Here is a 13,189-nt window from a genome sequence, read left to right on the forward strand (position 1 = left end):
CCGAGTGGGTAGGCCGCAGAAAATCTCTCGCAGGGGAAGGATGGAAGTTGCCCTTCCGCTTTCCTGAGGAATGCTCATAGACTCCGACTGACGTATGAGTATGAACTCTGGCACAGGTGATAACTCGCGCTTCCGTAGCTCCTCATTCTGTGGAGCCTCTGACTGGATTTCCACCCCCCCGGTGCTGCGTTGGTGTCGTCCGACCCGGTCACGTGGGTGATAAGATGGCGGCCCCCAGAGCACTCTGTGAGCGTCGAGGTTGGTGAAGAGGTGGTGGCAGCGGCGGGAGCCGGACGGTCTGGTAGGTCTTTCGATCTGGGAGCTCGCTGGAGCGTTCTGGCGGCGGGGAGCACAGGGTGGGGTCCAGGCCTGGCGAGCGGGAAAGAGGAGGGCGCCTCATTTGGAATCCCGGCGCTGTTCGTTGGCTGGTGGGGGAGAGTAAAAAGGCCTCCTCCGACAGGTCCCGGCGAGATCTTTCCCCTTAGTTCTGGAGACCCTATCTCTGAGGATCCATTCGCTGAAGAGTCAAAGTGTGGGGCGGGGGTCCCAGATAGGGCGACTCCTTTCTCGGGGTTCTGGAAAAACCAGCCTGTGAGGGGTCCAGTACTGGGGATCCACGTAAACAGTTCTAGAGACATCCAGATGCTAGGAGACTCTTCCAAAGAGCTTTGAGAAGCCTGTCCTCGCTGGGGGATCCTGCAAGCAGCCCTGAGGTATGCCTTGTCGGAGCGATCCCTCTTTGAGAAAGGTATCTGTCAGAAGTCTTTTTGTTGGGAATTCTTGGTTTAGAGGGGCCAGATTTCGGGGATCCTGAACTCTTCATCCCTTACTAATTCTTCGTGTCTGTCTCTAAGACACACCTTCGCAAGAGTGAGCGGATCCCCAGATTCTGACTTGGCTGAGGGCGGGTCCTCCAACCCCACGCCCACACCCTTGAAAAATGGGCCTGAGGTATGAGTGGCAGGCTTCAAGTGGTTAGGTGTACCTCCTTTGTCCTTCAGAGCACAAAGATGGGTGTTGGACTCCCTGCTGGTATTTTAATACCAGCGCTGGTTTATCAAGTGCATCCTAAGTGCCATCATGGTACTCAGTGCTCTATGAACATAACTTCATTCATAGCAACTCTGTGAGGTTGATGTGCCCGATGTTACAGATGATACAGAGTTATACTGTGTATAAAGCGCTTAGTACCGTGTCTGGCAGACACTGGATGGTCAATTCATTCAAGGGCACTTTTTGAATACCTGCTACCATGGTGACAGACGCTGTGCTAGGTCTTGGGGTCATGGCAAGGAAGAAAATAGTGTGTGTCTCTCCTTTGTGTCTTGAGGGAGGCCCTGCATAAATCAGGAGTCAGGAGTCCTGAGTCCTGTCTGACCTTGATTTGCTGTGTGACTCCAAACAGGTCACAGCTAATCTGTGTAGAACGAGTTCGGGTCTCAGTGGTCCCTAACACCTTGCCAGCTTGCTCACCCCTGGCTTCTGGGGTTTCTGTTGGTCCCTCTTTTCAGAGTTACCTCCTTTGATAGTCACTTATGCTCAGGCAGCCGCACCTCCCTCATTAAACCAGGTCTGCCCTGCTAGCACCACTGGGAGCTACAGCCTGTTGTCAGGTTCATGAAGCATCCTTGTTGGTCTGGAAGATGGAGCGGGGTGGGGGTGGGGTGTGGGGAAATTTCTCCCAGGCTGAGCTGTGTCCTTACATAATTTTTTTTTTTTTTTGGCTGAACCCATGGCATACGGGACTTCCCAGGCCGGGGATCAAATACAAGCTGCAGCTGTGACGTAGGCTGAAGCTGCAGCAATGCAGGATCCTTAATGTGCTGTGCCACAGCGGGAGCTCCTGTCCTTTCATCTTAACTCATCTGTTCAACATGGGGTATGTGGTTTAGAGCTTGACTCTGGAGCCCAGCTGCCTGGATTGATAACTCTTCACTCTGTTCCTAAGCAAGTGATTCGGCTCTCTATGCTTGTGTTTTCTCTCCTATTAAAAGGTGGCGATCCCATTGCTTGTCTTAAAGGGTTATGGCAAGGATGAAATGAGTTCAGGAATGTAAAGGGCTCAGAGGAGACGCCTGGCACATCACACGTCCTATGTAAATGTCAGCTGCCGTTATCCTATGACCGTTGTTCTTACTGAGGAACTGTGTGCTGAAAGTAGGGGTGACTAAGAGAGACTCCATCCCTGCTTCATATTCTAGTGAGGGATAAGATGGACCATAAACAGCTAAGCTGAAATATCAAATACAGTATCTTGTGGTGGTAAGTGCTTCAAAGAGCAATAAAGCAGAACAAGACTAGAATCGGAAAGGCTTCCCTAAGGAGCTGGCATTTGCCGTCTCAGGGATGAGCATGGTGGTCTTTGGGGAAGATGTTCCTGGGGAGGAGAACAGCCTGTGCAGAGGTGCCTGGTGTGTTGAAGGAACACTGAGGAGGCCTGTTTGGTCGAGTGAAAGAAGCTAAGAAGAGAGAGGGAGGAGGTGAGAGGGAGGAGGTGATGGGGGCACATTGTGCAGGGCCTTTGAGACAGTTAAGGAGCTTGAGTCAGGACTTTGTGAGGGAGGCACTGGTCCAGTTTATATACTGAAAGGGTTCTCATGTCAGTTACCAATGCTTTGTAAATTACCCCATACTTAGCAGCCTTTAAACAATAGTAAACACTATCTCACAGTTTCTGTGGACTCGGATCTATGCCTGGTTTTGTTGGGTGGTTGTGGCTGTAATCTCTCATGAGGTTGCAGTGCAGACACTGGCCAGGGCTGCATCATCTGAAGGCTGGATGGGGCCTGGAGGAGCTGCTTTCAGCCTCCTCCTCTCTCCTGGCTGTTGGTGGGAGGCCTCCGTTCTGGGCCCCTGCATGAGGCTAGTTGAACTTCCTTACAGTATGGCTGCTGCCTTTCCTTAGAGCCGATAAGGAGAAAGCCAAGTGTCTCTGACCACCTACCGTCAGAAGTCACACTGCTGTTTCTTCCTATCCTGTTATTCACCCAGGTCAGCCCTATTCACTGCGGGGGGTGGCGGGGGCGGGGAAACGACCAAGGGCACAAATACCAGGAGGTGGGTGTCATTGAGGGCCAGCCTGGGGACCAGTTACTACAGTCCCTCTGGCTGCTGTGTGGGGAGCAGACCAGCAGAGGTCATTGCTGATGTATAGGCCAGAGGCCCAGAGAGGGAAAGCACCTTAGGAAAGGCCATACAGCAAGTAGGCAGGGCAAGAGCTGGACTTTCAACCAGGCCGGTCAGCAGGTAGAAAACCACCCCACTGATGTCCTATCTCTGAAATAAAAAAATCAGCAAGCAACAAAGGGCACCTCTAACCTGGCCTCTCATTTTCTGCTGCAGGTCCTCCAGCCCCTGAGTCCCCTGCTTTAGTCCAAGCCCAGTGACTTGAGGAAGGCAGCAGCACCATGGTGACAGAGCAAGAGGTGGAGGCAGTGGGGAAGATGCTAGTGGATCCTGGGCAGCCCCTGCAGGCCCGCTTCCGGGCCCTGTTCACGCTTCGAGGGCTGGGAGGGCCAGGAGCCATCACCTGGATCAGTCGGGCCTTCGGTGATGACTCGGCACTGCTCAAGCATGAGCTAGCCTACTGCCTGGGCCAGATGCAGGACTCTCGGGCTATCCCCGTGTTAGTGGATGTGCTCCGTGACACCTGCCAGGAGCCCATGGTGCGCCATGAGGCAGGTGAGCGGTGGGTCCAGGCCTGGGCTCTGTGCCACGCGGGCTCTGTGGGGGCGGGTGATGTGGATGTTCAGATGATCTCTATCCCCAGAGCTCAACTCTGCCACCAAAGCATAAGAGCCATCCTAAGCCTCAGTCAACACGTAGGTGTGGCTGCAAGCCAGTTCGGCTTTAGTGGTGCTGAGGTTTGAATTTCACAATCCCTTCTCGCCACATAAAACGCGATCCCTGGAGTTCCCATTGTGGCTCAGCCGTAACAACCTGATGAGTATTCATGAGGATGTGGGTTCGATCCCTGGCCTCTCCTGAGCCATGACGGGAACTCCCCCAGTCGTGTTATGATGGAAACACTTATGTAAGTGCTAAGGAGGGAAATAAACCTGGGAACAGGGGGTTCCTATTGTGGTGCAGTGGAAACAAATCTGACTCGTATCTATGAGGATGTGGGTTGGGTCCCTGGCCTCGCTCAGTGGGTTAAGGATCCAGTGTTGCTGTGAGCTGTGGTGTAGGTTGCAGACAGGGCTCAGATCCCGAGTTGCTGTGGCTGTGGTGTAGGCCAGCAACTGTAGCCCTGATTTGACCCCTAGCCTGGGAACTTCCATATGCTGCAGGTGTGGCCCTAAAAAGCAGAAAAAAAAAGCTGGGAACGGATGGGGGCGCGGGAGGTGCCACTGCACTTTTTGGGGGGCAGGGGGACACCCGTGGCATGAGGAAATTCCCAGCCCAGGGATTGAACCTGCACCACAGCAGCAGCCTGAGCCATGGCAGTGTCAATGCCAGGTCCTTAACACACTGTGCCACAGGGGAACTCTGGTCCTGCTGCTTTTTTCTTTTTTTCCTTTTTTTTGTCTTTTGCCTTTTGTCTTTTTATGGCCATACCCGCGGCATATGGAGGTTCCCAGGCTAGGGGTCGAATCGGAGCTGAAGCCACAGGCCTATGCCACAGCCATAGCAATTCGTGATCCAAGCCAAGTCTGTGACCTATACCACAGCTCATGGCAACGCTGGATCCTTAACCCACTGAACAAGGCCAGGGATGGAACCTGTGTCCTCATGGATGCTAGTCGGGTTCACTAACCGCTGAGCCATGATGGGAACTCCCAGGTACTGCTGCTGTCTAATCAGTGGACAGAGATCGAGTGAAGTAGGGAGTTTTCTAGGTGGATGTCTGGGGAATGGTGCTCTAGGTAGAGGGCACAGCAGGTGCAAAGGCCCTGGGGCCTGTCTGCTGACCCTCCTTGCCTGCGTCACAACTTAGAACCTTCAGGTTTTCAGGGCTCTCCTTAACAGGCTCAACCAGGCTGGATGTTCTTGGCTCCTTGCCACCAGTGCCCCCAAGTTGTTACGACACACTTGTCTGCATCTCCCCTCTAGGCCATGGACTCTAGGGGTGCCGGCCAGGGCGGGTTCCAGCCTGGTTCCAGTGATGTCTGATTTCTGGGGAAGGGACTCTAATTGGTGCAGCTTGGGGGCTGGACCAGCTCCTGTTCTGCTCTGCCACAGTTGGGGCGGTGGTTGGGGCCACAACGCAGGATCCAGGCAGAGTGGGGGGTGGGGCATGAAGGAGGCCATGTGCTGGTTAGTGCCTCTCCACACCTTCCCACACTGCCGAGGCATCCCTGGTTGGTTTCCCAACCAACCAACGAGAACTTTGCCCTGTTCTTCTTAGGGGAGGCCCTGGGGGCCATTGGGAACCCGGAAGTTCTGGAGATCCTGAAGCAGTACTCTACTGACCCTGTCGTTGAGGTATCAAAGCCTGGCTCTCCCTCCCCCTCCCTGTCTCTGGTCTAGGAACCAGCCTCAGACTCTGTGGTTGCCAGGGTGATCACCTGGCCCAGGGATGCTGAGAGAGACCAGGTAGCTACTGCCCCTTTGGACAAAATTGCACTCTTGATTCACACGTAACCCCTGCCCTGCCCTGCCCTGCTCGGCTGGCCCTGCCCCCTCTCACCTCTTTCCCTCAGTGTCCGCAGGCAGCCCCTCCACCTGTGGGAGTCCTCTAGCCTCCCCCCACCCGACTTCTGTACTTCTGCTGCCCCAGCCAGCCTCACCCAGAGTCTGCTTGCTGCCTGCTTTCTTATTTCTTTCTTTTTTTTTTTTTGTCTTTTTGCCTTTTCTTGGGCCGCTCCTGTGGCATATGGAGGTTCCCAGGCTAGGGGTCCAATCGGAGCTGTAGCCACTGGCCTAGGCCAGAGCCACAGCAACTCGGGATCCGAGCTGCGTCTGCGACCTACACCACAGCTCACGGCAATGCCGGATCCTCAACCCACTGAGCAAGGGCAGGGATCGAACCCGCAATCTCATGGTTCCTAGTCGGATTCGTTAACCACTGCGCCACAATGGGAACTCCTCTTATTTCTTTTAATAACAGCTTTATTGAGATACGTGACATACTATAAAATCCACCCTTGAAAATGTACACTCTTAGGTGGATTTTAGTACATCCACAGTGTTGTGCAGCCATCACTTCTGATTCCAGAACATTCCATCACCTCAAAAGGAAACGCTGTCCCCTTTAGCAGCCGTTCCCCACCCCCTCCCCTGACAACCAGGAACCCACTCTTTGTCTCTGGATGCGCCTGTTCTGGTTGTTTCCTGTCCATGGAATCTCACACTGTGTCCTTCTGTCTGCTGCTCTCACTGAGCATCCTGCTCTCAAAGTCCATCCGCATCTCTGGCAGCCAGGGGGTGTATGTAAAACTTAAATCTGTTGACCTATTCTGTGCCTAAAGACTCATGGCTTGTCATGGCCTGTAGGACAAAATCCCAAGTCCTCACCTCAGCCCACAGGCCCTCAGTAGTCTGGCCTGACCCCTTCAGGTCACTTCTGTTACTGCCTCTTTCCTGATGGGTCCAGCATGTCCTGCCCCAGAGCCTTTGCACTGGCTGATTCCACATGACGCCCTCTCTACTGGTTCTGATGTCCACCTCTGAGTGAGCCCCTCCTGGCCCACTGTCCTGGTCACTCCCTAATCACAGCAGCCCCTGCTGCTTTGTTTGGAAGGATTAGTTAGTCCTCTGCCCAGCTCCGCCCCTGCTAAACCTGGAGCCCTGGGGGCCGGGGGAGGGCCTGTCACATATGCCCACCCTGTCCCCAGTAGCCACCTGTGTGCCCTTCTCCCCCCAGGTGGCTGAGACCTGCCAGCTGGCTGTCCGGCGGCTGGAGTGGTTACAGCAGCACAGCGGGGAGCCTGTGGCTCAGGGGCCCTACCTCTCCGTGGACCCCGCTCCACCCGCCCAGGAGCGTGATGTGGGCCAGCTTCGGGAGATGCTGCTGGATGAGGCCCAGCCACTCTTTGACCGATACCGAGCCATGTTTGCCCTGCGTGACATTGGTGGCGAGGAGGCTGCCCTGGCGCTGGCTGAGGGTGAGGAGGGATCTGCGGTTGGGGGTCGGGGTCAGGGCCTGCATCTATGATACCAGCAAGTTGTCCCAGAGCATATGTGTCCTGGGCTCTGCATGAAAATACCCATCCTCAGGTGGGCAGGTACGCTTATTACCCTCTCTTCTCTGTGAGGAAAACCAAGGCCCAGAGAGGCAGAGAGACTTGCCTGAGGTCACACAGCGGTCTGAGTGACAGTGGAGTTGGGATCTGATCCCTGACAGCCTGACTCTTAATTCCTTAACCCTCTTTTATCACTGCCATTTTCAACCCAACTTTGTATTGAGCCCTGTGCAGGCCTGGGGTGCTGGGGTCCCCCCACCTGCAAAGGAGAGGAGGTAACTTGGAGCATCCCAGGGTCCCCTGCCCAACCTCTTAGGCCCAAGGTGTCCTGCTTCCCATCCAGCCCCTCTCTGCTCTGCCCTCCTGGAGCTTCCTGTCTGTCAGGGACCCAGGGAGGCTGGGCAGGAGCCAGGTGGTAGGTTTGTCCTGGGGGGTGCTTGGGGCAGTGGCTGCACAGTCCTCCTCAAAAGTGGCATCTGATCACAGGCAGGCCACTCTTGTGTCCAGCCATGAGTTCCCCATCAGGAGAGGCAAGGGCTGTCTATGAGGCTGTGGAGGGTGAATGGCCAGGGACCCTTATCATGTGTGGGAGCATGTAGAAAGCCAGAAGCACAAATGTACAACACATCTGAAAATGACACTGGGAGGTGTGGGGACCACACAGAAATCCAGGGGGAGGCAGGGAGGGACCCTGGGCCTGGGAAGGATCAGGCCAAGTCCAGCACACCCACAGGCAGGGAGGGAGGGCTGAGTTCCCAGTGTGGCTGGGTTCTCACCGCTTCTCTTGCCAGAAGGCTCTGGCAAGCTGAGCTGTGCTAAGCACCAGGACAGGGCTGCGGTATTCTTGAGACTGGAACCCCCTTTCCACCCCTTCAGTCCCTTCTGACTCCCAGTGCCCCACCCCAGGTCCCCTCCTGTCCCGACGATGCCCCCAGGCCTTGACCCTCTCTCCCACAGGCTTGCTCTGCGGCAGCGCCCTCTTCCGCCATGAGATCGGCTATGTCCTGGGCCAGCTCCAGCACGAGGCAGCGGTGCCCCACCTGATGGCGGCCCTGGCACGGCCGGCTGAGAGCCCCATGGTGCGACATGAGTGCGCGGAGGCCCTGGGGGCCATCGCCCGGCCCGCCTGCCTGGCTGCCCTGCGGGCCTACGCGGCGGACCCCGAGCGCGTGGTGCGGGAGAGCTGTGAGGTGGCCCTGGACATGTACGAGTACGAGACGGGGCCAGCCTTCCAGTACGCAGACGGCCTGGAGCAGCTGCGCGCACCCCCCTCCTGAAGCTGCACTGGGGTCTCCCCTGCGGACTTCGTGTTTAAATGACCTCACATATAAACCACGTTGGAGTGAATTGCATCTCGCGGCCTGTCTCCTGGCCGCTTTGGCATCTTGACCCCCCGAGGGAACTGCAGGCTTCTGGGGGCCAGGCTGAGGTCTCTTCTCTCCCCCACTGAGCACAGGGCCACAGTGTCAGTGTGGGAGGGGACACCTGAGCAGGGGCAGGGCTGTGCTTCGGGGCATTGGGGTGCTGTGGCCCAGCTTTGCTAGGAATGTGGGGGTGTGGGGAAAGGTGCTGTGGGGAAACCCACCCCCTTCAGGCTGAGTAGGGTCTGGGGGCAGTGGAGTGCTGTTCTTGGGGTAAGGAGGTGATCCCTGGGTCGGGTGGTCTGGGCTGGAGCTCAAGACCTGGGGAGGGACGAGCAGGTCCCAGGATACTGCCTATGTGGACTATTAAATTATTTTTGCCAAGTGATGACTCTCTGTGTTGTGGGGGTGGCAGAGGGAAGGGTTGGGTGCTCTAAGGAAACATCTTTTTCTACTTTTTTTGGCCTCACTCGAGGCATATGGAAGTTCCCAGACTAGGAGTCAAATCAGAGCTGCAGCTGAGGGCCTACATCACAGCCATGGCAACAGCAAGACCAGACCTGAGCCGCATCTGCGACCTATACTGCAACTCAGGGGAATGCTGGATTTTTAACCCACTGAGCAAGGCCAGGGATTGAACCTGCATCCTCATGGATACTAGTTGTGTTTTTAACCCACTGAGCCACAACGGACACTCCTAAAGGAATATCTTTTAAGTGTGGAGGGCCAGGGCCTTTGGAGAGCTCAGCTCTGGGATCTGCCCTGCTCCAGATGCTGTGCTCCTATTTCACCATCAGTTCTCAGAAGTAAAGCCTGCCCAGCAGCCTTCTCCAAGGGGGTTGAGGGGAATAGCCCTTCAGCTGGCCCTCCCCAAGACCTTATCTTCACCCAGCCCATATTGGGGGCATGGGGGAAAGGGTTTAGTGGTATGGCCAAGAGCTCGGGCTATGGGTTCCCATTCCCACTCACCTCCCCTACTTCCTCCACATGCAGTCTCAAGCAGCCCACACACCACTCTATAAAATGTGTTAACAGTAGAACCTAATTTCACATGTGATGCACTTTCCACACCAAGCAATTTTCCCATTTCTCCTTGGACATCAGTTGGGAGTCCTACGATTCAGTTCTGTTCTGATGCTCTCTACCCAGAGTCAGCGAAGCCCCTACAGGTTCAGGGCTCAGTCCTGCAGGACAGCCTCCACTTTAGACGCCGGTCCCAAGACCAGGCCTCCTATACTTCTGGCTATAAATTGGGACTCCCACCACCTCCTCACATTGCATGATTTGTGAGAATGGCACACAGGACTCAGGAAAGCATTTTTCTTACCTGTTGATCGTAAAGGAGGCAGATGAACAGCCAGGTGAAGAGGCACGGGGTCCAGAAGGTCCCGGAACACAGGAACGTCTGTGGAGTTTGGGATGCATTCTTCCTCAGACACTTCCGTCCACCCAGAAGCTCTTCAAGCCCCTTCCTTTAGGGTTTTTGTGGCTTTTATGGTGGTTCCATCACGTGGGCACCACTGATTACATCATTGGCTATTGATGATTAGCTCAATTCCCAGCCCTTCACCTCTCCCGGGGCGGGGGGGGGGTCGGGGGGCTGAAAATTCCATCCCTCTAATCCCAGGGTCGGTTCCCTTGACCACCAGCCCCCATCCCCAAGCTACCCCTGCCCCCGTCCTCATTAGCATACATGCAGGTGTGGAAAGGGGCTGATTATGAACCATAAAGGTCGCTCCTCTGGCCCCCATCACTTAAGAAATTACAGGGTTCTGGGAACTCCATGCCAGGCATCAGGACAAAGATCAAACACTTGTTATTTCACGTGAGCCTCAGGTGCTGGCTGGGAGCCACCTCCACCATGTAGTCCCTGGACGCCAGCCCCATTTGCCAATTTGGCCATCATTTCAGCCATTCTCCCTTCCCCCGGTTTCTCTCATTGCCCATTAGCATAGGCAGGCTGTAATTTCTTAAAAACAGAAAAACAGCAATCACCTGCAGCACTTCCTGACCCCAGCCTTCCAGCGCTCACCCCCATAAGCTCTAGAAGGTTGTCAGACTCTCACAAGCTCTCATTTCCCTCCCTTCTTTCCTTCCTGTCTTCAGAACTGTTCTTGCTTACAGGTAACCTCCCAGTGTCCAAATCTAATGGTCATATCTCAGTCTGCACCCCACCCCTCTCTGCAGCCTCTGACCCAGCCTGCCCTTCTACTCTAGGGAACTTGTCCTCCATCTCCCCTTCCTCTCCCTCACTGGCCCAGCTCTGTACTCTCAGGCCCCACCCACACCCCACCCAAGTGGCCTCATTCACTCTTGGAGCTGGCATTCTATGTCCAGTGACAGCCACAGCCCTGACTGCAGCAGGGGCCTCCTCTGAGTTCCCGATTTGGGGTCTAGTCTGGGCATCTCCACTTAGATATTGAGGAGCATCGCAAACTTAGCATGTCCTTGGGATTTCCTCATGTTACATTCCAAAGTGGGTCCTCCTACAGGAAGTGGAAACGCCATCATTCCAGGTGCTCAGCCTGAAAACACTAGGGTTTGGTCAGTTTAAAAATCTATCCCTAAAACAAAACAAAGAAAGAGAAAGAGGGAGGGAAAAAGGAAGGGATTGAAAAAGACAAAAAGAAAAAAAAAATAGAAAAAAACAAGAAAAGAAAAAAAGAAATAAAATCTACCTCACCTCTGCCCACACCCAACCTCCCGCCCTGCCTCCACCTGGTCCAGCCTCATTTTTACCCACCTGGACCAGAGCAGTCCCTCCCCACCGGGATCCCTGGTTCCTACCCTCACTCCCACAGTCTGTCCTCTCCATAGAAGCCACCAGAGGGCGCCCAGTGAACCAGTCTCGCCCTTGGGCATCCCACCATCCTCAACCCCACAGTCTGTCCTCCCCGCAGCTGCAACTAGAGGGCACCAGTGAACACCCAGGTCAAGTCCAGGCACGGCCCGCCGCAGGGCCTTTGCACCTGTTGTTTCCTCTGCCTGGAAAGCTTTTCCTCCTGATACTCCCATGACTAATTCCCTTCCTCCTCTAGGTCTTGGGTCAAATGTCATCTGAACATGGCCCTGTCTGCTCTACTTAAACTTTAACTCCCCTCCAAGCAGTCCCACCCCTTAAACCATGGTCTCCCCCACCCCCAAATCACTTTTCATTTTCTTTCTTTTTTCTTTTTTTCTTTTGGCCTTTTTAGGTCCGCATCCAAGGTACATGGAGGTTCCCAAGCCAGGGGTCGAGTTGGAGCTGCAGCTGCCAGTCTACACCACAGCCACAGCAAACGTGGGATCCGAGCTGCGTCTGTGACCTACAGCACTGCTCATGGCAACGCTGGATCCTCAACCCACTGAGTGAGGCCAGGGATTGAACCCTCAATCTCACGGTTACCAGTCGGGTTCGTTAACCACTGAACCACAACAGAAACTCCACTTTTCATTTTCTAACACATCATTTATTCTAAGGCTATACATTTCTCAGAGTCTATGTCCCCGTCTTGAACATCGGATCCACAAGGGCAGGGAACGTCATCCCAGAAGAGGGAACAGCATGTGCAAGGGACCTGAGGTGGAAATGAACATGCAGGGTAGCACTTGGTGAGGCTGGAGCTGAGTGGGGTGGAGGTGCTGCGGGCGGAAGTGATTTGCGATGTGATCAATCCAGGCAGATGGTGGCCACGGGGGAGCCCCAATCCTCTTACCCAAAGCTCCTTAATACTTCCGCCACGAGGGTCACCTCCCGGCCTCTCCTGCTCTGGGTGGCTGCCATGCCAGGGCGGGCGGTTGAGGAGGGCATGGAGGGCTGGAGCCCAGCCCCTCCACTCTACGAGGAGTACCGTCCGCCACCACTGGACACCATCCGCCTGCCCAGGTACGTGCTGTACCTGCTGCTGGCTGCGCTCCTGGTGGTGGCTGTGGCCTATGCCATTGTCGGGCATCTCATCAAGGACCTCGCCCACGACCTGGCCGGTGAGCCGCTATGCACCACGAGTCTGGCTTGGCCTAGTGCTGGACCACTGGGCGGGGGGTGGGGGATGAGGGGGTGGTCCAAGGGCCTCTCCTGGCCAGGGAGGGAGCCAAGGGGCGTGGCCCCACCCTGGGAGGCTCCTGACCAGCCTCCCACCCATAGACTGGCTTTTTGGCCCGAAGCCAGACCAGGAGGACGCCCCCCGGGAGCTGCCGGAGAGCCCAGAGGGCGAGGATCTGGAAGAGCTGGACCTGCAGCTGGCGCTGGCCTGGCGGGGTGACGAGGATGCCACCTGTGGGGGTGGCGAGGGGGCCCCTGCAGAAGCCCCAGCCCGCATGCCCCGCCGCCCCTCCATCACCTTCAAAGATCCACCATCCCGAAGCTCCTTCTGGAGGCTGGGCTGAGCCAGGGGAGCCGGTTTAAATGCCGTTGTAGAGATGGGATGTGTGCCCATCAGAGCCCTTCACTTATCTGCAGCTGCCTTGACAGAGAACATCCTTGTTCTTGGCTGGCAGGCGCCAGTGGTTGGAGGCTGGTTTATTTCCAACACTCCTGCTCCCCCTGTATTCCCAGAACCTAAGCTACCCAGCCTCCTCCAAGCACTTGGCAACCTGTAAACCGAAAACGCTAAGAAGCTTTTTAAAAATAATAATAATTATAGTGGCCAATCCTTAGCTAGTGCTTTGAATGTGCTGGCTGTTGTGCTAAGCAAGCCCTTTCCTTGTATTATTTCACTGAATCCT

The 13,189-nt window shown here is 55.4% G+C and overlaps 2 protein-coding genes across 4 annotated transcripts; both read left to right on the forward strand.

The window, feature by feature from the left end:
• Positions 1–210: 210 nt before the first annotated feature.
• On the forward strand, positions 211–8,869 carry DOHH (deoxyhypusine hydroxylase). 3 transcript variants are annotated; one of them, XM_005654707.4, is made up of 6 exons: positions 211–301; positions 1,754–1,879; positions 3,343–3,681; positions 5,348–5,424; positions 6,806–7,046; positions 8,082–8,869. In XM_005654707.4, the coding sequence occupies exons 3-6, from the start codon at positions 3,408–3,410 to the stop codon at positions 8,399–8,401; spliced, it is 912 nt and encodes a 303-aa protein (XP_005654764.1). In that variant the 5' UTR covers positions 211–301; positions 1,754–1,879; positions 3,343–3,407; the 3' UTR covers positions 8,402–8,869. The 3 variants fall into 3 exon arrangements, with proteins under 3 accessions (XP_005654764.1, XP_013842761.1, XP_003123090.1); XM_013987307.3 differs by lacking the exon at positions 1,754–1,879 and adding an exon at positions 1,995–2,262; XM_003123042.5 differs by lacking the exon at positions 1,754–1,879.
• A 3,255-nt stretch (positions 8,870–12,124) lies between these two features.
• Positions 12,125–12,888, forward strand: SMIM44 (small integral membrane protein 44). The gene is made up of 2 exons (XM_085013287.1): positions 12,125–12,448; positions 12,609–12,888. The coding sequence occupies exons 1-2, from the start codon at positions 12,148–12,150 to the stop codon at positions 12,848–12,850; spliced, it is 543 nt and encodes a 180-aa protein (XP_084869413.1). The 5' UTR covers positions 12,125–12,147; the 3' UTR covers positions 12,851–12,888.
• The last annotated feature ends 301 nt before the right edge of the window (positions 12,889–13,189 follow it).

This window comes from Sus scrofa, chromosome 2, assembly GCF_054392235.1.
Source record: "Sus scrofa isolate SSC_HxYL_T2T_F1_AM1 chromosome 2, Sscrofa_HxYL_maternal_Yorkshire_Landrace_v2.0, whole genome shotgun sequence".
In the NCBI taxonomy this organism is placed as follows: domain Eukaryota; kingdom Metazoa; phylum Chordata; class Mammalia; order Artiodactyla; family Suidae; genus Sus; species Sus scrofa.

What these genes read in the sequence shown, in the direction of transcription:
- DOHH (XM_005654707.4), top strand. Translation starts at nt 3,408, where the DNA reads ATGGTGACAGAGCAAGAGGTGGAGGCAGTGGGGAAGATGCTAGTGGAT. An exon ending in CTACTGACCCTGTCGTTGAG is followed by an intron (nt 5,425 to 6,805) that starts GTATCAAAGCCT and finishes TTCTCCCCCCAG; the next exon opens with GTGGCTGAGACCTGCCAGCT. An exon ending in TGCCCTGGCGCTGGCTGAGG is followed by an intron (nt 7,047 to 8,081) that starts GTGAGGAGGGAT and finishes TCTCTCCCACAG; the next exon opens with GCTTGCTCTGCGGCAGCGCC.
- SMIM44 (XM_085013287.1), top strand. Translation starts at nt 12,148, where the DNA reads ATGGTGGCCACGGGGGAGCCCCAATCCTCTTACCCAAAGCTCCTTAAT. An exon ending in CCTCGCCCACGACCTGGCCG is followed by an intron (nt 12,449 to 12,608) that starts GTGAGCCGCTAT and finishes TCCCACCCATAG; the next exon opens with ACTGGCTTTTTGGCCCGAAG.